The sequence below is a fragment of the Hemitrygon akajei genome, chromosome 9 (genome assembly GCF_048418815.1).
Source record: "Hemitrygon akajei chromosome 9, sHemAka1.3, whole genome shotgun sequence".
Taxonomy (NCBI): domain Eukaryota; kingdom Metazoa; phylum Chordata; class Chondrichthyes; order Myliobatiformes; family Dasyatidae; genus Hemitrygon; species Hemitrygon akajei.
Window position 1 is genome coordinate 23032705 of NC_133132.1, and position 23771 is coordinate 23056475.

The following is a 23771-nucleotide window of genomic DNA, read 5'->3' on the forward strand; positions in this document are numbered from 1 at the left end:
TTCCCACAATCCTGATTGAGAAGTTACAGAACCTGGGCCTCTATACCTCCCTTGACGTCCTAAACTGGAAGACCACAATCTGTGCGGATTGGTGTTAATATCTCCTCCTTGCTGACTATGAATACTGGTGCACCTCAGGGGTGTGTGCTTAGCCCACTGCTCTACTCTCCTTATACCCATGACTGTGTGGCAAGGCATAGCTCAAATACCACCTATGAATTTGTTGATGACACAACCATTGTTGGTAGAATCTCAGTTGGAGACGAGAGGGCGTACAGGAGCGAGATATGCCAAGTAGTGGAGTGGTGCCACAGCAACAACCGGGCACTCAACATCAGTAAGGCGAAAGAGCTGATTGTGGACTTCTGGAAGGGTAAGACGAAGGAACACATACCAGTCCTCAGAGGGATTAGAAGTGGAGGGAGTTCCTGAGCGTCAAGATCTCTGAGGACCTAACCAGGTCCCAACATATCAAAGCAGCTATAAAGAAACAAGATAGTGGCGATACTTCATTAGGAGTTTGAGGAGATTTGGTTTATCACCTAAAACACCCAAAAATTAGTCAGCTCCATCTTGGGTACAAGCCTACAGAGTACCCAGGACATCTTCAAGGAGCGGTGTCTCAGAAAGGCAGCATCTATTATTAAGGACATGTTCTTTTCTCACTCTTTTCTCATCAGGCAGGAGGTACAGAAGCCAGAAGGTACACACTCAGTGATTCAGGAACAGCTTTTTCCTCTCTGCCATCCGATTCCTAAATGGACATTGAACCCATGAACACTACCTCAACTTCTTTAATACATTTGTTGTTGCACGATTTTTAATCTATTCAATAGACATATACTGTAATTGATTGATTTTTCTGCTTCTTCTTCTATATTATATATAGCATTAAATCACTGCTGCTAAGTTAATATTTCTCACAACACATGCCAGTGATAATAATCCTGATTTTGATATCTCATCTGAAAAACTACATCTCCAGCAGCGCTCCTGTCCCTGAGCAATGAAGACGTATGGTTGACATTTCAGGTTGAGACCCTTCATCAGGACTAACAGAAAAAAAGAGATAGTAAGAGATTTGAAAGTGGAAGGGGGAGGGGGAGACCCGAAATGATATGAGAAGACAGGAGGAGGAGGGATGAAGCTAAGAACTGGGAAGTTGGTTGGCAAAAGGGATACACAGCTGGAGAAGGGAGAGGATCATGGGACGAAAGGCCTTGGAAGAAAGAAAGCAGGAGGGGAGCACCAGAGGAAGATGGAGAACAGGCAAGCAGTTATTGTGAGAGTGAAATAGGGAAAAAAAAAGGGAAATAAATAAATAAAATTAGGGATGGGGTAAGAAGGGGAGGAGGGGCACTAACGGAAGTTAGTGAAATCAATGTTCATGCCATCAGGTTGGAGGCTACCCAGATGGAATATGAAGTGTTGCTACTCCAACCTGAGTGTGGCTTCATCTTGGCAGTAGAGGAGGCCATGGATTGACATATCAGAATGGGAATGGGACGAGGAATTAAAATGTGCAGCCATTGGGAGATCCTGCTTCCTCTGGCGGACAAAGTGTTCAGCGAAACGGTCTCCCAGTCTGCGTCAGGTCTCACCAATATATAGAAATCCACAGGAGGAGCACCAGACATAGTATATCACCCCAGCAGACTCTCAGGTGAAGTGTCGCCTCACCTGGAAGGACCTTCTGGGGCCCTGAATGGTGGCGAGGGAGGAAGTATAAGGGCAGATGTAACACTTGTTCCGTTTACAAGGATAAGTGCCAGGAGGGAGATCGGTGGGAAGGGATGGGGGGGATGAATGGACAAGGGAGTCGCATATGGAGCAATCCCTGTAGAAAGCAGAAAGTGGGGGGGGGGGGGGGAGGAAAAGATGTGCTTGGTGGTGGGATCCCATTGGAGATGGCAGAAGTTAAAGAGAAGTGGTTGGACGATGTGTTCATCACTCGACCACTTCAAGGTTCGACATGTTGTGCATTCAGAGATGCTTTTCTGCACACCACTGTTGTAATACATGGTTAATTGAATTACTATCATCTTCTTTTGAGCTTGAACTAGTCTGGCCATTCCCCTCTGACCTCTCTCATTAACAAGGCATTTTTGCCCACAGAACTGCCACTTACTGAATGTTTTTTGTATTTCACACCATTTTATGTAAAAAGTCTGCGGTGTGTGAAAATCCCAGATCAGCATTTACTGAGATATTCAAACCACTCCACTTGGCACCAACAATCATTCCATGGTCAATGTCACTTAGATCACAGTTTTTCCCCATTCTGATGGTTGGTCTGAACAAAAACTGAACCACTTGACCATATCTGTAAGCTTTAATTCATTGAGTTGCTGCCACACGATTTGGTGATTAGATATCTGCACTACAGGTGTACCTAATAAAGTGGCCATTGAATGTACAGTGAAATGTGTCATTTGTGTCAAATCAAATCAGTGAGGATTGTGTGGGGCAGCCCCCCCCCCCCCCCCATGTGTTACCATTCATCCGGCACCAACATAGCATTCCTACAATTCACTAACTGTAACTGTACATCGTTGCACTGTGGGAGGAGATCCACGCGGTCACAAGGAGAGCGTGCAAACTCCTGACAGACTGTGGCGGGAATTGAACTCAATTTCACAGATGGGGTTGTAATAGCATTACATTACTGTTATGCTACCGTGCTATGCTGAACTCAGGGAAACCAGCCACGCAGAATCTTTTGCCCAGAGCATAAGACTGGCTTTCTTTCACTGATTATATATTCATGCTGTAGAATTATTTCAGTAATTGCTAATAGTACTAACAACCTTCAACATCTTAAAATTGGCAGTTACTAAATGGTCTGTTACCTTCTGATGTCACTTTCCAACTGAAGTTCATTCAGATACTAATAACACCCAGCTCTCCCTGACCATCACCTCTTTTAACCTTTCCAATGACTCTAACTTTTAGTTTCCTGTCCTTATATATAGTGACAGGTGACTAGCGGTGTGCCTCAGGGATCTGTACTGGGTCCAATGTTGTTTGTCATATACATTAATGATCTGGATGATGGGGTGGTAAATTGGATTAGTAAGTATGCAGATGATACTAAGATAGGTGGCGTTGTGGATATTGAAGTAGGTTTTCAAAGCTTGCAGAGAGATTAGGCCAGTTAGAAGAGTGGGCTGAAAGATGGCAGATGGAGTTTAATGCTACTAAGTGTGAGGTGCTACATTTTGGTAGGAATAATCAAATAGGACATACATGGTAAATGTCAGGACATTGAAGAATGCAGTAGAACAGAGTGATCTAGGAATAATAGTGCATACTTCCCTGAAGGTGGAATCTCATATGGATAGGGTGGTGAAGAAAGCTTTCGGTATGCTGGCCTTTATAAATCACAGCATTGAGTATAGGAGTTGGGATGTAATGTTAAAATTGTACAAGGTATTGGTAAGGCCAAATTTGCAGTACTGTGTACAGTTCTGGTCACCGAATTATAGAAAAGATGTCCACAAAATAGAGAGAGTACAGAGATTTACTAGAATGTTACCTGGGTTTCAGCACCTAAGTTACAGAGAAAGGTTGAACAAGTTAGGTCTTTATTCTTTGGAGCGTAGAAGGTTGAGGGGGGACTTGATAGAGGTATTTAAAATTATGAGGGGGATAGATAGAGTTGACGTGGATAGGCTTTTTCCATTGAGAGTAGGGGAGATTCAAACAAGAGGACATGAGTTGAAACTTAGGGGACAAAAGTTTACGGGTAACTTGAGGGGGAATTTCTTTACTCAGAGAGTGGTAGCTGTGTGGAATGAGCTTCCAGTAGAAGTGGTAGAGGCAGGTTTGATATTGTCATTTAAAGTAAAATTGGATAGGTATATGGACAGGAAAAGAATGGAGGGTTATGGGCTGAGTGCAGGTCGGTGGGACTAGGTGAGAGTAAGCTTTCGGCATGGATTAGAAGGGCCGAGATGGCCTGTTTCTGTGCTGTAATTGTTATTATGGTTATATGGTTAAAGTGCTCCCTGAGCAGCTGTCATCTTTTCTCCAGCTACTAATTCAGCTCCTCCCTCAACATCCATTTGGACCTGTACCAGACTGCTGGCAACTTAGCTCTTCATTAGATGGCAATGAGAAAACCACTACAACAGCCTACTTCTCCCTCTGTAGTAATGCTTGACTCTGATCCTCCCACAGCTCCCCAAACACTGAAAACATTCATTCACACTTTTGCAACCTCCAGCTCTATATGTGCTCAAGGACTGCTGGCCAATTCCACCTTTCTTTACTTAGAACTACTGCTCTCATCCTGAATCACACTGGCTCTCTTTTGATAAAACAATACCAGCCAGCAGAAGTGGTGAATGCAGGTTCAATTTCATTATTTAAGAAAAATTTGGATAGGTACATGGATGGGACAGATATGGAGGACAATGGTCCGGGTGCATGTCGATGGAATTAGGCATAATAATAGCTTGGCAATGACTGGATGTACACGAAAATGGGTCCGGGATTGAAAGGCTTATCCTATGAGGAGCATTTGAGGGCTCTGGACCTGTACTCACTGGGATTCAAATCATTGAGGAGGGATCTCATTGAAACCTACCAAATGTTGAAAGGCCTTGATAGAGTGGATATGGAGAGGATATTAGGAAATATCCCATGTCTAGTCCCTTGTCTGCCCTCCCCCCTAAATTCCAATCAACAAATTCCACAGATTCACCACTCTCTGGCTAAAGAAATTCCTCAACTCCTTTCTAAGTGAGCATCCTTCTATTCTGAGGATGTACCTTCTCGGACCAGAGGGCAGAGTCTCAGAATAGAGGGGTGCTTATAGAGGAGATGAAGAGGAATTTCTTTAGCCAGAGGGTGGTAAATCTGTGGAGACTGATGCTTGTGGAGGCTGTCATTGGGTATATTTAAGGCTGAGGTTGATAGATCCTTGATTAGTCAGGGCATGAAGGGTTACAGAGATAAGGCAGGAGATTGGGGCTGAGAGGGAAATGAATCAGCCATAATGAAATGGCAGAGCAGAATCAATTCTTCTATGGCCTAATTCTTCTCCTGTATCTCATGGTCTTTTGGATGTTCTATGACTTCAAGATAAAAATTCTCATCCTTACTTTCAAATCTCTCAAAGGCCATTTTGCCCTTGCCCATCCTTGTCATTTTTTACAGCCTATTAACCTTCCAAAATGTGCTCTTGCAACTCTGGTCCCTTGTCTGCCCCCAATTCTAATGTACTATCAATGGTGGTCATGACTGCAATTATTAAAGCCTTAGCTTCTGAAATTCCCTCCATTAATCCTCAGCAACTCTTTGACCATCATTGTTTGTGCTCATATGGCTCTGTTTCTAAGTTTGTCTTATGACGCTCATGTAAAATACACTAAAGGTAATGCATCAACAGAAGCTGGTTCTATGCCATGCTGAAATGTGAATGAACCTTGAACAGAATTCTTTACATCAGCTTACTGACTATTTCTGATTATTGTCTGTAATTCAAAAATACATATCCTCACATATGAATTACAAGTAAAAGGCTGCTCTGTTCCTTGCATGTGCAACCATTTCATAAAATCATAATTGAGCTATTTTTAAGCTCAACTCCACATTCACACCTACCAACAATAATCTTTCATCCCCATCTTTATCAAGAATTGGCCTACCTGTACAAGTGTCTGTGGAGAGGATGGTTCTCCTTATGGAAGTACAGTTAGCCCTCCTTATCCACAGGGAATTGGTTCCAGGACCCCCCACGGATACCAAAAAACGTGGATGCTCAAGTCCCTTATTTAACCTGGCTCAATGCGATGGTCTTTAGGACCCAGTGGAACCCTGGACTTTATTTAACATGCTCAGTGCAGTGGTCATTAGGGCCTGGCAGTGCAGCTCTGAATCCAGTGTTTCTGTTCATGAAAATAATCATGATCACGATTGAAAATAAGGTGAAAGTAATAAAGCGATCAGAAAGAGGTGAAACGCCATCGGTCATTGGAAAAGCGTTAGGCTACAGTCGGTCAACGAACGGAACAACTTTAATGGAGCATGTGGAATCCACGGATGAGGAGGGCCGACTGTGGACAGAACTAGGAGTCACTGCTTACAATGAGGACATCTATTTAGGTCTCGAGTCTTTGGAACTACGTTTCTTTTAGAGTACCACATTTTCTCTGACAAAATGGACTTTGCCTTCATGTGTTTAAATTTAAAAGCAAAAGAGAGGATATGTTTGAAATCAGCATGACAAAGGCATATTAAGTAAAGACTGATGACATATAAATGCAGTATGCTGTCCAATGGAATGTGTCACATTCAATTAATATCAAGATCAATAACAAGCCAACTGCTGGGCATCAGAAAGTTTTGAGTGACCGGTTATTATCATCTATATTATGAAAGTCCGAAGTTGTCACATTCATTCTAAAGTATACAAGACCCTTCGTTTAATAAATAGAAGCATAATGACAAATATAACTCACAAAAACAGAGCATGACAAATATTAATATTTTATTATGAAACCCAACCAGCCTTCAATCTGCCCACTTGTGAATTGAACAGAAGGACAGCAAGGAGTGAGGTCCCAGGAAGCAGGATGTGACTGGCCACTTCTGAATTAAAACAGAAACAGACATTGTCACAATCATTCAGCAGATGGGGAGAGAGAAACAGATTTAACATTTCATATCAATGACTCTACCATGGAACTTCTGATTTAACCTGTATTTCTGTTTTAACAATGACTCGTGAGGTTTCCTTGCTCCTGGGAAATATGGCACCCAGTGAGAATCAGCTTTATTATCATTGTCTTACATGATGTGAGATTTGTCGTTTTGGCAGCAGCAGTAAAGCACCAAGACAGATTACAAAAATAAATAAACAGTGCAAAAAATGACGGTCGAGTGGAAGAAGCTGTTCTTGAATCATTGAATATGGGACTTCAAGCTTCTATGCCTCTGCCCTGATTCAGCAGGGAAATGCAGCAATAATGTTAGTCTGCAAGTTTCTGTTCCAACTCTAAATTAGCCCTTTAAACACATAATTGCACATAATTTGGAGCCTTATGTTCTAGATTTTCAAACACAACTGCTCAAGGAATGCCATCAAACAAATATAGAATTATATGGTTTCTTATATAATACTGATAGAATATTATAATCTAAGAGAGAATGCAAGTTTCATTTTGCATCACTCCCAGTTAGTTACTTCAAAACTGCTAAAAGCAGACTACACTTTGAAGATTTATAAACATAGTACTGCTTCCAACATAACCACATACTAGATTCTACAGACATCATTCCTACAGAGCACTCTGTAAGACTGCATGTAGATGTCATGTGTCGGATGAAAATCCCTCAGCAAATTAACACACTTCTGTTGCTCTGACTAGAGCAGCATGATATTTCAGATTCTATTTTGAAAACTACACCTTCCCTCAGACTAGTCTTATGTTCATAAACAGAGAATTAGTTGTTCCCAGGATGTCAGTGAATGCCTTTGCTGTGGGTTCTTAGTAATTTCAGACTTGTAATAAATTAACTTTCAAGAATAAATGACCTAAATGAGGAAACGGAGGGATGAGTTAATCAATTTGCTGATGACACAAGGTTGGGGTGTTGTGGATAGTGTAGAGGGCTGTCAGAGGTTACAGCTGGACATCGATAGGATGCAAAACTGGGCTGAGAAGTGGCAGATGGAGTTCAACCCAGATAAGTGTGAGGTGGTTTATTTTGGTAGATCAAATATGATGGCATAACGGTAAGACTCTTGGTAGAGGATCAGAGGGATCTTAGAGTCCGAGTCCATAGGACACTCAAAGCTGCTGCACAGGTTGACTGTGTGGTTAAAAAAACAGATGGTGCATTGAACTTCATCAACCGTGGGATTGAGTTTAAGAGCCGAGAGGTAATGTTACAGCTATATAGGACCCTGGTTAGACCCCACTTGGAGTACTGTGCTCACTTCTGGTCGCCTCACTACAGGAAGAACATGGAAATCATATTAAGGGTGCAGAGGAGATTTGCAAGGATGTTGCCTGGATTGGGGAGCATGCCTTATGAGAATAAGTTGAGTGAACTCAGCCTTTTCTCCTTGGAGTGGCAGAGGATGAGAGGTGACCTGATAAAGGTGTAAAAGATGATGAGAGGCATTGATCGTATGGATAGTCAAAGGCTTTTTCCCAGGGCTAAAATGGCTAACACGAGCGGGCACAGTTTTAAGGTGCTTGGAAGTAGGTACAAAGGAGATGTCAGGGGTAAAAAATTTTTATGCAGAAGTTGGTGAGTGCATGGAATGGGCTGCCGGCAAATACAATAGGGTCTTTTAAGAGACTCCTGTATAGGTACATGGAGCTTTAAAAATACAGGGCTATGGGTAACCCTAGGTAATTTCTAAAGTAAGTACATGTTCGGCACAGCATTGTGGGCTGAAGGACCTGTATTCTGCTGTAGGTTTTCTATGTTTTTTTTAATAAGGAAGGAGTGCAGTCTTCCGCAAGCCTGTTAGGAGGGTAAGCTAGCAACACTGCCATCTTAAATTGTAAACTTTTTAACAAATCTAATTGAGTCTTTAGACACACACCAAGTTTACTGAATTGACAGTTTTTCATCGGTGTTGCTATCAGTATAACCACACAGACAGAGTAGTAGCAAATCCATGTGAAATATTGACCGCATAATTTCAAACTCAAAATTTATCTGTTATATCAAAACTATCAACATCCACCATTATTATTTTGTGAAAATAGCAGTAATTTCCAGAGAAAACATTTGCACACCTAAATATAGAAATATATAAGTTTCCACCCGTGATTCCTTGCTAATCTAGAGGATGCACCGTTTTATAGCAATCTCCAGCATAAAGGAAGGAAATTAGTAAGCTGGTATTTGAAAACTATTCTTGTTGCTATACATAATGAAAATGTTTCACTTTGCTGTATACAACTGAGTTTCTACTAGATACTGAGATACTAGACATTAGAATACTACAGCACAGTACAGGCCCTTCGGCCCTCGATGTTGTGCCAACCCATATATTCCTTTAAAAAAGTACTAAACCCACACTACCCCATAACCCTCCATTTTTCTTTCATCCATGTACCTATCCAAGAGGCTCTTAAATACCCCTAATGTTTTAGCCTCCACCACCATCCCTGGCAAGTCATTCCAGGCACTCACAACCCTCTGTGTAAAAATCTTACTCCTGATTTCTCCCCTAAACTTCCCTCCCTTAACTTTGTACATATGCCCTCTGGTGTTTGCTATTCGTGCCCTGGGAAACAGGTACTGGCTATCCGCCCTATCTATGCCTCTCATAATCTTGTAGACCTCTATCAAGTTCCCTCTCATTCTTCTACGCTCCGAAGAGAAAAGTCCCAACTCTGCTAACCTTGATAGATTAGGCTTACCTAAATTTCTCATTAAAATAAATCTAATTCTGTCTACTTAGACTCCAATTTCCTTAGGTAAATATTTAAACAAAAAATACTTCAAATTCTTTTAATTCACTTTAAATATAACTTAAGAAAGTTCAGATTCTATTTTAAATCTATGTATATATTTAACTTTACACTTTAAAATTCCAACTAAATATCTTTTAAACATTGCAACGTACTTGCTTTCTGCCACTTTCTCTGACAGCACATTCTATGTGCATACCACCTTCTATATGAAGAACCTATCATGCAGATAAGTTCTAAATGCACTCACTTTAAACTAATTCCCTATAGTTTCGTATTCCCCTAGTGTGGGGAAAAAAATGTGTGACCATTCACCTTATCTATGCCCCTCATGCTTTTTATAAGTTCATTCCCCCAGCCGCCTGTGCTCCAGTGAAAACAGTAGCAGCCAATCCAGTCTCTCCTCATAACTCAAACTCTCCAGTCCTGGTAACAAGCTTATGAATCTTTTCTGCATCTAATACAGTCCGCCCTCCATATCCGTGGGGGGATTGGTTTTCAGGACACCCTCGGATACCAAAAAACGCCGATGCTCAAGTCCCTTGTATAAAATGGCGTAGTATTTGCATATAACCTACACACATCCTCCTGTATACTTTAAAATCATCTCTAGATTACTTATAACACCTAATACAATGTAAATGCTATGTAAATAGTTGTTATACTGTATTGTTTCGGGAATAGTGACAAGAAAAAAAGTCTGTACATGTTCAGTACAGACACAACCATCATAGCAATTCTGGGAACACTGATGCCGCCTCAGCATCAGCCGATCCGATTCTCCCGTGATCTTTAAGTTCTTGAGGCTGTAGCGCATTACATAACTAGCCAGCCATCCCTTACTAGCGTTAAATTCCTTCTTCTCACTCACAACACAAGTAGCAAACGAACGAGACGCAAGGAGAACAATGCTCAGACGACGAGTAATACTTTTAATCATCTCTAGATTACAGTACTTATAATAACTAATACAATGGAAATGCTATGTAAATACTTCTAGAACACTATTATTTAGGGAATAAGGACATTTTGGAGGAGGTTCAATAATACTAAAGTCAGGATCTGTGGAGGTTGAGGGCTGAGGACCACTTCAGCAAGCGACATGCCGCTTTTCAAAAGATCTAAGATTTCTACTTTCTCAGCGAGAGATAGCACTTAGCCTTTGAGGAATTGCTTTGACCATTTAATTACTTTTTAGGAGCCATTTTTCTTATATGCCAGGTGAACAATGCTCAAACAACGAGTGCTGGAGAGAGAACTTCCCGGTTTTCCCGATCTACAGTTGGTTCAATCCACGCATGTGGAACCCGCGGATAAGGAGGGCCAACTGTACTCCAAATGCACTCTCACTGCTGTAACATGACATCCCAGCTCTTGTATTCAATGCCCTGACCAACGAAGTGTAGAAAGAAAACCCTGATTAATTACAGTGGCATACAAATGTTTGGGCACCCCTGGTCAAAATTTCTGTCACTGTGAATAGTTAAGTGAGTAGAAGATGAACTGATCTTCAAAAGTCATAAAGTTAAAGATGAAACATTCTTTTCAACATCAGTGTATTATTTTTCTTTGTACAATTTTAGAGTGAAAAAAAGGAAAGGGGCACCATGCAAAAGTTTGGGCACCCCAAGAGATTTGAGCTCTCAGGTAACTTTTACCAAGGTCTCAGACCTTAATTAGCTTGTTAAGACTATGGCTTATTCACAGACATCGTTAGGAAAGGCCAGGTGATGCAAATTTCAAAGCTTTATAAATACCCTGACGCCTCAAACCTTGACTCAAGAATCAGCAGCCATGGGCTCCTCTAAGCAGCTGCCTAGCACTCTGAAAATTAAAATAAATGATGCCCACAAAGCAGGAGAAGGCTACAAGAAGATAGCAAAGCATTTTCAAGTAGTCGTTTCCTCAGTTCGTAATGTAATTAAGAAATGGCAGTTAACAGGAATGGTGGAGGTAAAGTTGAGGTCTGAAAGATCAAGAAAACTTTCCGAGAGAACTGCTCGTAGGATTGCTAGGAAGACAAATCAAAACCCTGTTTGACTGCAAAAGACCTTCAGGAAGATTTAGCAGACTCTGGAGTGGTGGTGCACTGTTCCACTGTGCAGCGACACCTGCACAAATATGACCTTCAAGGAAGAGTCATCAGAAGAAAGCCTTTCCTACGTCCTCACCACAAAATTCAGCATCAATTTTCTTTTTTTTGTAATTTATTTTTTATTAAACTTCATCATCAAACATTTCCATAAGATGTATTTCAGATACTGTACATATATATCATATATTCATAGTTGCCAAAATCTCCACATAATATTTATCTTAAGTATACACTTATAGAAAAGAGAGGAAAGAAAGAACAAGCAAAAGGAGAAAACAAGTAGGGAGTGATTTTTTTTACAACATATTCATTGATTTGTGAGGATAAAATCAGGCCTATGAGGTGTTATGTAGTTAAACCATTTTTCCCAGTATGAATCAAATTGTCCAACTTATGATTAACTGATGCTGTTATCTTCTCCATTTTGTAAATGTCCATTGTAATTTCCATCCATGCATTTAAGGCTAGGCTCTCCTGTGATAACCATTTCCTAGTAAGAGTCTTTTTACCAGCTGCCAGCAGTATATTCATTAAATATTTATCTCTTTTCAACCATTCTTGAGGTATGTACCAAAAATATATGGTCTTACTTTCACATTTAAAGATGTCTTGTAGGGCATTGTGTATCCTACTCCAATAGTCTTTGATAATGGGGCATTCCCAAAAAATATGATAATGGTTTGCATTTTGATTTCCACAATTTCTCCAGCAAATGGGGAGTTACTATCATAATGGGATTTCTGAGAGGGTGTAATAAAATATATTATCAAGTTTTTCCATCTGAACTCCCTCTATTTCAGTGAACTGGTACACTTCCATTGATACTTCCATATTATTGTCCATTCTTCCTCAAATATAATTATCCCTCCTTCCTTCTCCCATTTTGTTTTAATGTATGAAGTCGAATTTGTTTTAAGATTTGACAAACCCTTATACACGCTTGAAATGATTCTAATACCATTATCTGAATTATATGCTTATCTAAATAGCTCTATCAAACAGGTTCTTGCCTTGGTTACATTTTTAACCATCCTATTAACATATTGTTGCATCTGTAAATACTAATAAAAGTCTTGTTTTACTAATATTTAAGAATTTGAAAACTGAACACTGTTCCTTCTTTCATTATATTGCAAAGAACTATTATTCCTTTAACTGTCCAGTCCTTAAATCTAGCATCTAGTTTATTTGGCATAAATTCCGAGTCATATGCACACCATTTAAGAATTGCAATACCTTCCTCTAGTTTATATTCTTTTATAATATTTTTCCATATTTTAAGAGTCCATTTCACCCATGGGTTATCAATAGTATTTATGTACCTTTGTAGGTTGTTATCAGCCAAAATTGCCTGTATGGGGTTGGGAAGTATCCCCTCCTCAATGTTTTTCCATTGAGCATCATATGATGGGTTACACCAGCATATCACAGCTCTCAACTGTGCTGCAAAATAATAATCTCTAAGAGAAGGTAGGCCCCATCCCCCCTTTTCCTTGGCTAACTGCAAGGTTTTGAGACGAACTCTAGGCCTTTTACCTGCCAAATATATCTTGATAACATTTTGTTCCATTCATTGAATTGACTTTGATTAATCTCTATTGGTAGGGTCTGAAAGAGATATAACAGTCTGGGCAATATATTCATTTTAATAGATTCAATCATTGAACTGAGACTAAAAAAAGGAATTAGATTCCATCTTGTTATATCTTCCTTAATTTTTTAATATATAGGATGATGATTGCATTCTGACAATTTTGTCAAATCTTTTGGCATAATGATGCCCAAATATTTGAAAGACTCTGTTTGTCATGCCCAGGGATATCTACTTTCAATTTCTCTTGATGGGCTATAGTTATATGAAAGTAATTGGGTTTTATCTATGTTGATCTTGTATCCTGATAATTGACCATATTGTTCAAAGGATTGCATCAATTTAGGTAAAGAGTATGTTGGTTGCCCTAGATAGATCAAAATGTCATCCATGTAACAAGCCAATTTATGCTCTGTCCCTTGAGTAGTAATTCCCCTGATATCTTCATTTTGTCTGATGTATTGAGCTAATGGTTCCAGATATAATTCGAAGAGTAGCGGTGACCATGCACAACCCTGTCTCGTGCCCCTTTCTAGGGTAAGACTATTTGATAAATATCCATTGATTTTAATCCTAGCAGTAGGGTTGTCATATAGTGCCTCTCTAGTTTTAATAATTGTGTCATGGAAACCAAAGCTATGTAAAACTCTGTAAAGAAAATTCCAATTAACCAAATCAAATGCCTTTTCAGCATCCACGCTTATCACCATTGCTTCAATTTTATTTTTCTTGTATATGATCCATAATGTGAAGTGTCTGCCATATATTGTCTTGTGTTTGGCGTTGTTGTATAAAACCTGTCTGATCATTATGCATTAGTATGGGTAGGAACTCTTCTAATCATTTGGCCATGATGGAGGTAAATACTCTATAATCTACATTAAGAACGGATATTGGTCTAAATGACCCGCATTCCATTTTATCCTTGCCTTCTTTCGGTATAGCTAAGATTATCGCTTCCTTCCAGCTGGGTGGCATTTGTGCCTTTTTTAGAGCCCAATTCAGTGTGGGGAGTAAGACAGGAATTAACTCATTTTTAAATTCTTTGTACCACTCTGCCATATACCCATCTGAACCTGGTGACTTGCTTAATTTAAGCCTACCAATTGTCAGTTACATCAGCATTCATTGTTCTATTTTGTTCTTCACTTCAAGTGTGTAACTCTAGAGAATTCAGGTGTCAATTTGGGTTATGCTTACCTCTGGAACTTGGAATATAGAGTTTTGTAAAACACTTCAAAAGTTTCTTGAATTTCACTTAGCTTATTTTTTTTTTAAATCATTTTTGTTCTTGGATCCCTAATTCTATGAATTGTATTTTCTGCTATCTTTTTTCCAGTTCCCATGCCAGTATTTTCATAGACTTAGATCCACTTTCGTAATGTCTTTGTTTCAGAAACATTAAATTTTTCCTGATTTCTTGAGTAGCCAAACTATTAATTTCATTCCTAATTTTTAAAATTTCCTCTAATGTATCCTGTGCCAAATTCAATCTGTTTTTTTTCTAGTTCCTTCAGCCTATTTTGAAGTTCCTCTAATGTTTTATTCCTTATTTTTTTCTTATATGAAGATATTGCTATAATTTCCCTCTTAAAACAGCCTTCAGAGTATCCCATAGAATGGGAGATGAAACCTCTCCATTATCATTGAATTCTAAGTAAAGACCAATTTCTTTTTTAATTTGTTCCTTAAAGTAGGGATCATTGAGTAGACTTGAATTTAGTTTCCAAATGGTATTCTTTGGTTGTAGGTCAAAAATCAACAGATAAATATATAGGTGCATGGTCACTTACATCTATTGTCCCAATTCCACAGGTGTTTATTTTGTCTTTGTCTTTTCCAAATGTTATGAAATAGTCTATGCTTGTATATACAAAATGGGGAGCAGAATAATGAGTGTAATCTCTTCTGTTGAGGAAAAGGTCCCTCCATATATCAATTAGATCAACATCCTCAAAAAGTGTATTGACTTTCTTATGTAAGGATTTTGTTTCATAGGTTTTTCTATTGGAAGAGTCTAACTTTGGTTGTAATTGTAAATTTAAGTCTCCCCCACAGAGCAGGAGACCTTCTGTTTCTGTTACCATAATATGAGTAATTTTCTGAAAGACACTAATGTCACTTCCTGGGGGTATATATTCAATAGAGTAACTAAATTTCAGTCGATATTCACCTTACCAGAATATATCTGCCCTCCTTATCTCCCATTTTGAATACTTTATCATAATTTAGCTCACTTGAGATAAAAACAGCAACTCTCCTATATCCTGATTTATATGAGGAGAAAAACAAATTAGTGAAGCCCATTCTCTTTAGTTTTCCATGCTCATTATCACTTAAGTGAGTTTCCTGTAAATATACTACATGGGCTTGTTCTTTTTTCATTTTGGATAGAATTTTACTGCATTTGATTGGGCTTCAGAAGTTTTCAAAGGAACAACTAAACAAGCCTGATGCATTTTGGAAACAAGTCCTGCGGGCTGATAAAGTTAAAATAGAACTTCTTGGCCACAATGAGCAAAGGTATGTTTGGAGAAAAAAGGGTGCAGAATTTCATGAAAAGAACACCTCTCCAACTGTTTCGCATGGGGGGGGGGGGGGGGGCGTGGATCGATCATGCTTTGGGCTTGTGTTGCAGCCAGTGGCACAGGGAACATTTCACTGGTAGAGGGAAGAATGAATTAAATACCAGCAAATTCTGGAAGCAAACATCACACCGTCTGTAAAAAAAAAGCTGAAGATGAAAAGAGGATGGCTTCTGCAACACGATAATGATCCTAAACATACCTCAAAATCCACAATGGACTACCTCAAGAGGTGCAAGCTGAAAGTTTTGCCATGACCCTCACAGTCCCCCGACCTAAATAGCATCGAAAATCTGTGGATAGACCTCAAAAGAGCAGTGCATGCAAGACAGCCCAAGAATCTCACAGAACTAGAAACCTTTTGCAAAGAAGAATTTAAAGACTCTTAGCCGGCTACAGAAAGCATTTACAAGCTGTGATACTTGCCAAAGGGGGAGTTACTAAGTACTGACCATGCAGGGTGCCCAAACTTTTGCTTCGGGCCCTTTTCCTTTTTTGTTATTTTGAAACTGTAAAAGATGGAAATAAAAAAGTAATCTTGCTTAAAACATTAAAGAAATGTGTCGTCTTTAACTTTATGCCTTTTGGAAATCAGGTTGTCTTTTACTCACTTAGCTATTCACAGTAACAGAAATTTTGACTGGGGGTGGGGTGCCTAAGCTTTTGCATGCCACTGTATTTCTTTTGGTGAGGTCCAGCCATTGCAACTGCTCATAATATATGAAGCACATAGTAAAATGATAGGATTAAATTATTTGAATGAACATTTTTCCATAAAACTTACATTAAAAAAATTTGTCTTGTTCCTCTCATAAAAGAGTCCTTGTGCTGGCATATGCTTCAACTGTTGCCATGGAACAGTGACACCTAGCAACACATCTCGAGCCCAGTTCAGATTCTGCAGAAAAACCAAAATGATGCAAGTTACAAATCAAGTGATTAAGGGTATCTAGAGACTTTGCATAAAAGTGGCACCTGATTAAAGAAAAATGTCTATGGCATTAAAAAGGAATACATAATGAGAAGAAGTAAAAGACCTGTGGCCTGTGGCTTCCAGTGTTCAGCCATTCCCAAACAATTCTCTTCTGGACTTCACTGGACTCACATGTTTGGAAGTATCTTTACAGTGTTCTTAATTAAACTGTGAAATTTTGTTCAGACTTAATTTTTTAAAAACACTTTCTGAAGTTATTTAAATTGCTGTTAATAGGTTTTACAAGGAGTGATTGATAAGTCTGTGGCCCAAGGTAGAAGGAATCTATTAGAGAAAACCTAACACATTTATTTTTCGACATAGTCCCCTCCTACATGTACACAGTTTGTCCAGTGGTCATGGAGCATGCAGATCCCTTCTTTGTAGAAGTGGTCCACAGCAGGGGTGATTGATAAGTTTGTGGCCTAAGGTAGGAGATGAGTTTTTAACGTCAAACTTTCTGCATTATCACTCAAAGAGTTGAACTGCACATGCATGTAACGAGAGCGTCTTGGACCTCCAGATGGTCCACAGCAGGGGTGATTGATAAATTTGTGGTCTAAGGTGGAAGGAGATGAGTTATACAGCTCTTGTTACATGCACGTGCAATTCAACTCTGAGTGATTATGCAGAAAGTTTGAAGTTAATCTCATTTCCTTCTACCTCAGGCCACAAATTTATCAATCACCCCTGCTATGGCCCACTTCTGGAGATGCCGACTTCTCAAAGAAGGGATCCGTATGCTCCACGACCGCTGGACTAAGTGTGCAAATGTAGGAAAAATAAACGTGCTAGTTCTTCTAAAATTGACGCCTTCTACCTTGGGCCATGAACTTATCAATCACCCCTCATAAGTGTCATGTCAATACATTTTCAAACAGTGAATTTTAAGTTTCCTTCCAGAGTTTTTTAAAACTTTGTGATAAATTCAAGTCAAACAAAACTCCATTAATCCAGTAGGCTCAGACTAATATTAAAGGCTTTAAAAATTAGTTTCATTTGTCGCATGTACACGGAAACATGCTGTATGGTGAAACGCAAGGATTGCTGGGAGCATCTTGCAGGTGTGGCTATGCTTCGGGCACCAACATAGCATGCGTACAACTCACTAGTCTTTGGAATGTAGGAGGAAACCAGAGCAACTGGAGGAAATCGACGTGGTCATGAAAAGAACGTAGCAGGAATTGAACCCCAGTTGGTGATCATGGGTGCTATAAAGCATTGTACTAATTGCTGCACTACCACGCCGCCAGACTAGCCAATTCTCCAGACTGTTGATTTTATTAATTTCCTTTTAAATTGTATTCAGCTCTCCAATATAACATTTTTTTCTTATAAACCTGGTCATTTTCCAAGAGTACAGAAACCAGGACCCCATGTGTCAGAGGGAATGCAAAAAGCACCAGCCCGGTGTTAAATTTTTGGCATTTCTAAAAAATCACGTTGGCAGAAAATCAATAGTTTCACTGTACTCTAAATCTGTGTTTACACTCAAATCCTTATTTGCACTGTATAAATTTTAGTTTTAAAACTGTACATTTCCATTTCCCACACTTCAGCCCTCAACCCATCCTCCCGTCACCACAACAGGGACCGTGTCCCCCTTGTCCTCATCTATCACCCAACCAGCCTCCGGATCCAGCATATTATGCTCCGCAACTTCCAAACAGGACCCCACCACTAAGGATATCTTTCCCTCTCTGCCCCTCTCTGCTCCCGACAGATCTCCCACCTGGCATCCTGCAAGCGTAAGGGCTACACCTGTCCTTACACCTCATCTCTTACCACCATTCAGGGCCCCAAACAGTCCTTCCAGGTGAGGCAACACTTCACTTGTGAGTCTGTTGGGGTGATCTATTGCATCCGGTGCTCCCGTTGCAGCCTCCTCTACATCAGCGAGACCCGACGCAGATTGGGGGACTGTTTCGTCGAGCACCTTTCGTCCACCACAACAGACAGGATCTCCCAGTTGCCACTCACTTCAACTCTCCTTCACATTCCTATTCGGATATGTCCACACATGGCCTCCTCTACTGCCATGATGAGGCCAAACTTCGGTTGGAGGAACAACATCTCATACACCGTCTGGGTAGTCTCCAGCCCCTTGGTATGAACATCAAATTCTCCAACTTCTGGTAATTCCCGCCTTCCCCCATCCCACCTTCACTCTGTCTCCTCTTCTAGCTGAAACGTTGACTGCTTCTTTCGACGGATGCTGCCCGACCTGCTGAGTTCATCCAGCTTTTTTGTACGTCTTGATTTGACCACAGCATCTACAGTGTACTTTGTGTGTACATTTTACTTCCTGGTTTGCTGTTGTATAACTCAGATGATTTGATAAGACAGAGTCCACAACACCACTGCCTTCCTTCAGGCTATTTGGGGATCAGGCCTCAGGACTACATCAGTCAAGGCCACTTCCCATTGAATCTGCACTGTGCCTTACTGTGACTCCTAACTGCTAACAGCCAGTATGCTTCTGGCCTAAGTGGGCCCACCTAATCTACAACCAACTGAGTCAAAGTGTAATCACCAGAAAACAGCAAACATTTCCAACCATGTTCTGCCAAAAGTGTCAATGGATAGTCCACCTGGGCTTCTGCCTGAGATCCCTACCATCACTGAAGCCATCCAATTTAATTCACTTCACATGAACCAGCTGAGATCGCTGCAAACAGCTAAGGGCCAGACAACATCCTGGCTGTAGCGCTGAAGATGTGCTCCACTCCACCCAAGCTGTTCCAGTGCAGTTACAACTCTGGTATCTGCTCAAAACCAAAAACTGCACGGCATTGTCTTCTTCATAAAAAGTAGGTTAAGTATAGGTGAGTTTGACAGCACTGTGACCACTATGTACTATGGATAAGGGCAGAGAAAATATCACAATAATTAGGGATGACTGTCAGGACACTGGAGCAGGGGTCCGATCGCAGACCCAGAACTGTGCACACAGTGATATTAACTGAGTATCAAATACTGAGGTGCAAACAAAGTCGGCATCAAAGTTCAGGCAGAGATCAAAACATCCAGAGAAATCCAAAAACCAGAATCGGGAAACAGGCAGAGTCGATATTCAGACGGACAGAGTACAGATACGAATGCTGGAAAGGCTCAGGAAAATTCACTGGCACAATCTGGCAACAGACAGGTGAAAACACAGGACTGAAATACACTGAGCAGTAAACAGAGAGGCAGATGATAGGTGGAGCACAATGAGACACAGATGGCAGTAATACCGATAGTAATGAGAAACAGATGAGAGACGGAGTACTGTGATACAGGGGCCGGAGTAGAGCAGGAACGGGGACAGGAGCACGTGGTAATACAAAACCACAGACTGACCGCTCAGGGGAAACACACAAAAAGACAAAATTCAACTGGAGGTACTGACAATGACAGTGGTGCACACTGCTTTACAGCACTAGCAATCACAGATTGGGGTTCAATTACTGCCACTATTTGTAAGGAGTTTATACCTTCTCCTCATGACTGCATAGGTTTCCTCCAGGTGCTCCAGTTACCTTCCACATTCCAAAGACCTATGATTAGGGTTAGTAAGTTGTGGGCATGCTCTGTTAGTGTTCAAAGCATGGACACACTTTGAAGCTTGCCCTGCATAATCCTCAGTGATTTGATTTGACACACAATTAGCAAATAAATATAATTTGCCTAGATTTCATTTTTTTAGATACTTACAGGTTAGGCATTTTTTAAGTACGGTACTTCCTTCATTCCCAAATTTTGTGTCTTCAGATATTTTGGAGAGTTTGTTTGAATTAAACCCTTTTCAAAAAGGGCTTATATCAAAACTTTATAATATAATTATGAAGATACGTTCAGTGCCCTTTGATAAGACCAAAAATGATTGGGAAAGAGAGCTTAATCTTATTATTTCTATTGAGAATTGGGATAGAATTCTTCAATTAGTTAATACATCATCTATATGTGCCAAACATTCATTAATACAATTTAAGGTTGTGCATAGGGCCCATATGTCCAAGGATAAATTAGCTCATTTTTATTCTCATATAAACCCTATTTGTGACAGATGTCAATCAGAAATCGCGTCTTTAACTCATATGTTTTGGTCATGTCCGATTTTGGAAAAATATTGGAAAGATATTTTTGATATTATTTCGGCGGTACTGAACATTGATTTACAACCCCATCCTATTACCGCAATTTTTGGTTTACCGATGATGGGCTCACTTATCTCCTTCCGCCTGTCGAATGATTGCTTTTCTCACTTTGATGGCTAGAAGATCTATTTTGTTGAATTGGAAGGAAATTAATCCTCCCACGGTATTTCATTGGCTTTCTCAAACTATGTTATGTCTAAATTTAGAAAAAATTAGAAGTGCTGTATTTGATACTTCTATTAAATTTGAAAAGATATGGAGACCATTTATTCAATATTTTCATGATGTAATGGCCCTGTGCCAGGCTTATTGTTTTTTTCAGCCTTAATCGTATGTATGTTGAGAGGATCGGAGTTGACGACATTGATGTTTATGTATGCTTGTGAGATACTATGAACAGCCCTTTTTTTTTCTTCTCTTTTTTTTTTAGTTTTTTTTTAGTTTTTTCTTCCTGTTTTGTTTTTTTTCTTAGATACTAGATTAGTAGATTAGTTAACTTTCATATATAGATTATTTTTTTTTCTCTTTTTTTTATATTATATATTATGGAATATCTAGACTTACCTTGTTCATATATATACTATATGGTTTATGTTTTGGGAAAGCTTACTTATACTGTATTCATTGTTTATGTATTCCTTCATGTGTAATGGGAGTTTATATGTTTGTAATCCATTATTAATATTTTAATTGTATTTTGTTCATAATATTTTTAATACTAATAAAAAGATTAAAAGAGAGAGATTTGATTTGACACAAATGACACATTTCCCTGTATGTTTCAATGTACATGTGATAAATTTAGATCATATTTAAATCTTTAAGCAATCTGCATTTCCTTTCAAGTTGCACACTATCCTGACCTGGAAACATATTACCAGTTATGCACTATTATTGGATCTAAATCTTAGAATTGGCCTCACCAACAAGATACCTAAAAGAGACAGCAGGATCTAATAGTATTATCCAAGTAGAGTGCTGTATCTGTGATTTACTCAGAGCATAAGAAATATATCCATTTGAGTAAAGAACAAAGCAGAAATAAGTGGAGATAATTGTGATTATGCAATGCATGTTCACAGATTGATTTCTGGCAGAGAGTTCATTATCCAATAAGTAAAAAATTAAGTAGATCCTTTGCAGTTCGTTAGAATAAAAATTGAAACATGCAAAACTCTTTCAGAGTCAAAAACAAAGTGCCAGAGGGATTCAGCGGGTGAAGCAGCATCGAGGGTTGGGAAGAGATACCTAAAAACAGCAGTAACATTCTCAAAACAAAGAGGTCACATGAAAAGAACTTTCTTCACCTGATGAATTTTTAGAAGTAAATTTCTGAATTCTCTTCCTTAAAGACAATGCAAGCTTAGTTGTTGAATGAAATCAAAACAGAAATGGATATATTTTTGGATATAAAATGAATCCAGAAGATGGGGTTAAGTCAAGAAAATTATGTTATTGTTGGAAATGGTCTCAATGAATCAGAGCGCAGACGTAAGGGTCCAAATAGCCAACTTCCACTTCTGTTTAAAGTTCTTATCTGCAACAGTAGCAGTGGTCCCCAACCACCCAGCCGTGGACTGGTACCGGTCCGCAAAGCATTTGCTACTGGGTCGCGAGGAAATGATATGATTTGGCGATATGAAACGATGAGTCAGCTGCACCTTCCCTCATTCCCTGTCATCACTGTTGAACTTGAACGCACACGAGGTCATTACACACGCAAGGTCATCAGTCGCCTAAACACAGTGATATTCTCGTGCCACGGATCACTTGTTGGCCTCCGGTAACTGGCCACCTCATGCGGCCGGCGAGAAGTGCCAATGCTGCTGGCCTGGGGAGCAGACAGATGGGCGCCGCCTCTAAACCTGTTTAGCACACCGAATGTTCGTGGGGAACCCAGTGCTAAAATATTCGCTAATTCGGGCTCAGGGATTCGTAAGTAGCAGAGCAGCTACCTCACTGCGATCTACTGAAAATCATCCCTCGAGACAAACTTTTGTTGGCCGATAGATCCTACAATGGGGGCATGCGCGTGCCCTGTCGCACTCCTCACTCAGTCGGTCGCTCTCTCTGTACTGCGACCATTGCGGCCCCGGTACCTTGTCCTCTTACTCGTGTGTTGCAATAATTTTATTTGTTCATACAAGAAAAATATATGCTGTGTGTTTAATGTCCAAATGTTACTTAAAATGTTATGATGCTTTTGACGTATAAGTGAGTTATAATTGACTTATCACTATATTAACGCGAGGAAAATATGCGCTGTATGTTTAGAATTAAATTCGTTACATAAACCATTTTAGAAACAAAATTGAGTGTATTAGCCACTTAGAAGTGACTTATAGTTGACTTATCACCTATCTTCTGGTCGTGATTAACACCCCCACCCCCGCGGTCGGCTGGTCCACAAAAATATTGTCAACATTAAACCAGTCCATGGTGCAAAGTAGGTCGGTGACCCCTGCAGTAGTACATACCTTCCATTACCAACTTTTGTCATTTAGAGTCATGACATGGGATACCAGCTAAGACCCAGTTAATCTGGATTCTACTGCACTCCCATCAAATATATAGTGAACTGTCTTTAGAGTAGTTACATAGATGATGTGGTTTAACTACAGACATTAAAATGCCTTAAAACTACTTTATACATAGATACTTGAAGTTGCTCTGTACAAGTTGCACACAAATCTTTAATTCCACTGAAACAAGAACATGTCACAATCAAATCCATTTCAATATAGTAATTACAAATACTCATCAGGAATCTATTTTTGTGCATTTTGACTCTCCTTTTAATACTTCAGCTTTGAAGAGAAATCTCATGTGATTTTGTCAGGAGAATTGGCTGATAAGAGCTATGCCAATCAGTTAATTACCAGAATGTTGATAAACCTGAAGCTGCCTCTGCTTCAGCTATATTCCCCTCACACGTCCTTCCAACCTGA

The 23771-nt window shown here is 39.7% G+C and overlaps 1 protein-coding gene across 2 annotated transcripts in view; it reads right to left on the reverse strand.

Annotated features, from left to right (window-relative positions):
* cabin1 (calcineurin binding protein 1) overlaps nucleotides 1-23771 on the reverse strand; it is a 564595-nt gene that overhangs the window by 268195 nt on the left and 272629 nt on the right. The window contains exons 28-29 of one of the 2 annotated variants that reach the window (XM_073055613.1): nucleotides 16496-16609; nucleotides 16164-16220 (exon numbers count right to left, since the gene is read on the reverse strand). In XM_073055613.1, the coding sequence (XP_072911714.1) occupies nucleotides 16164-16220; nucleotides 16496-16609 (171 nt within the window). The remainder of the gene's footprint in view (nucleotides 1-16163; nucleotides 16221-16495; nucleotides 16610-23771) is intronic. The other variant, XM_073055615.1, reaches the window with a different exon arrangement.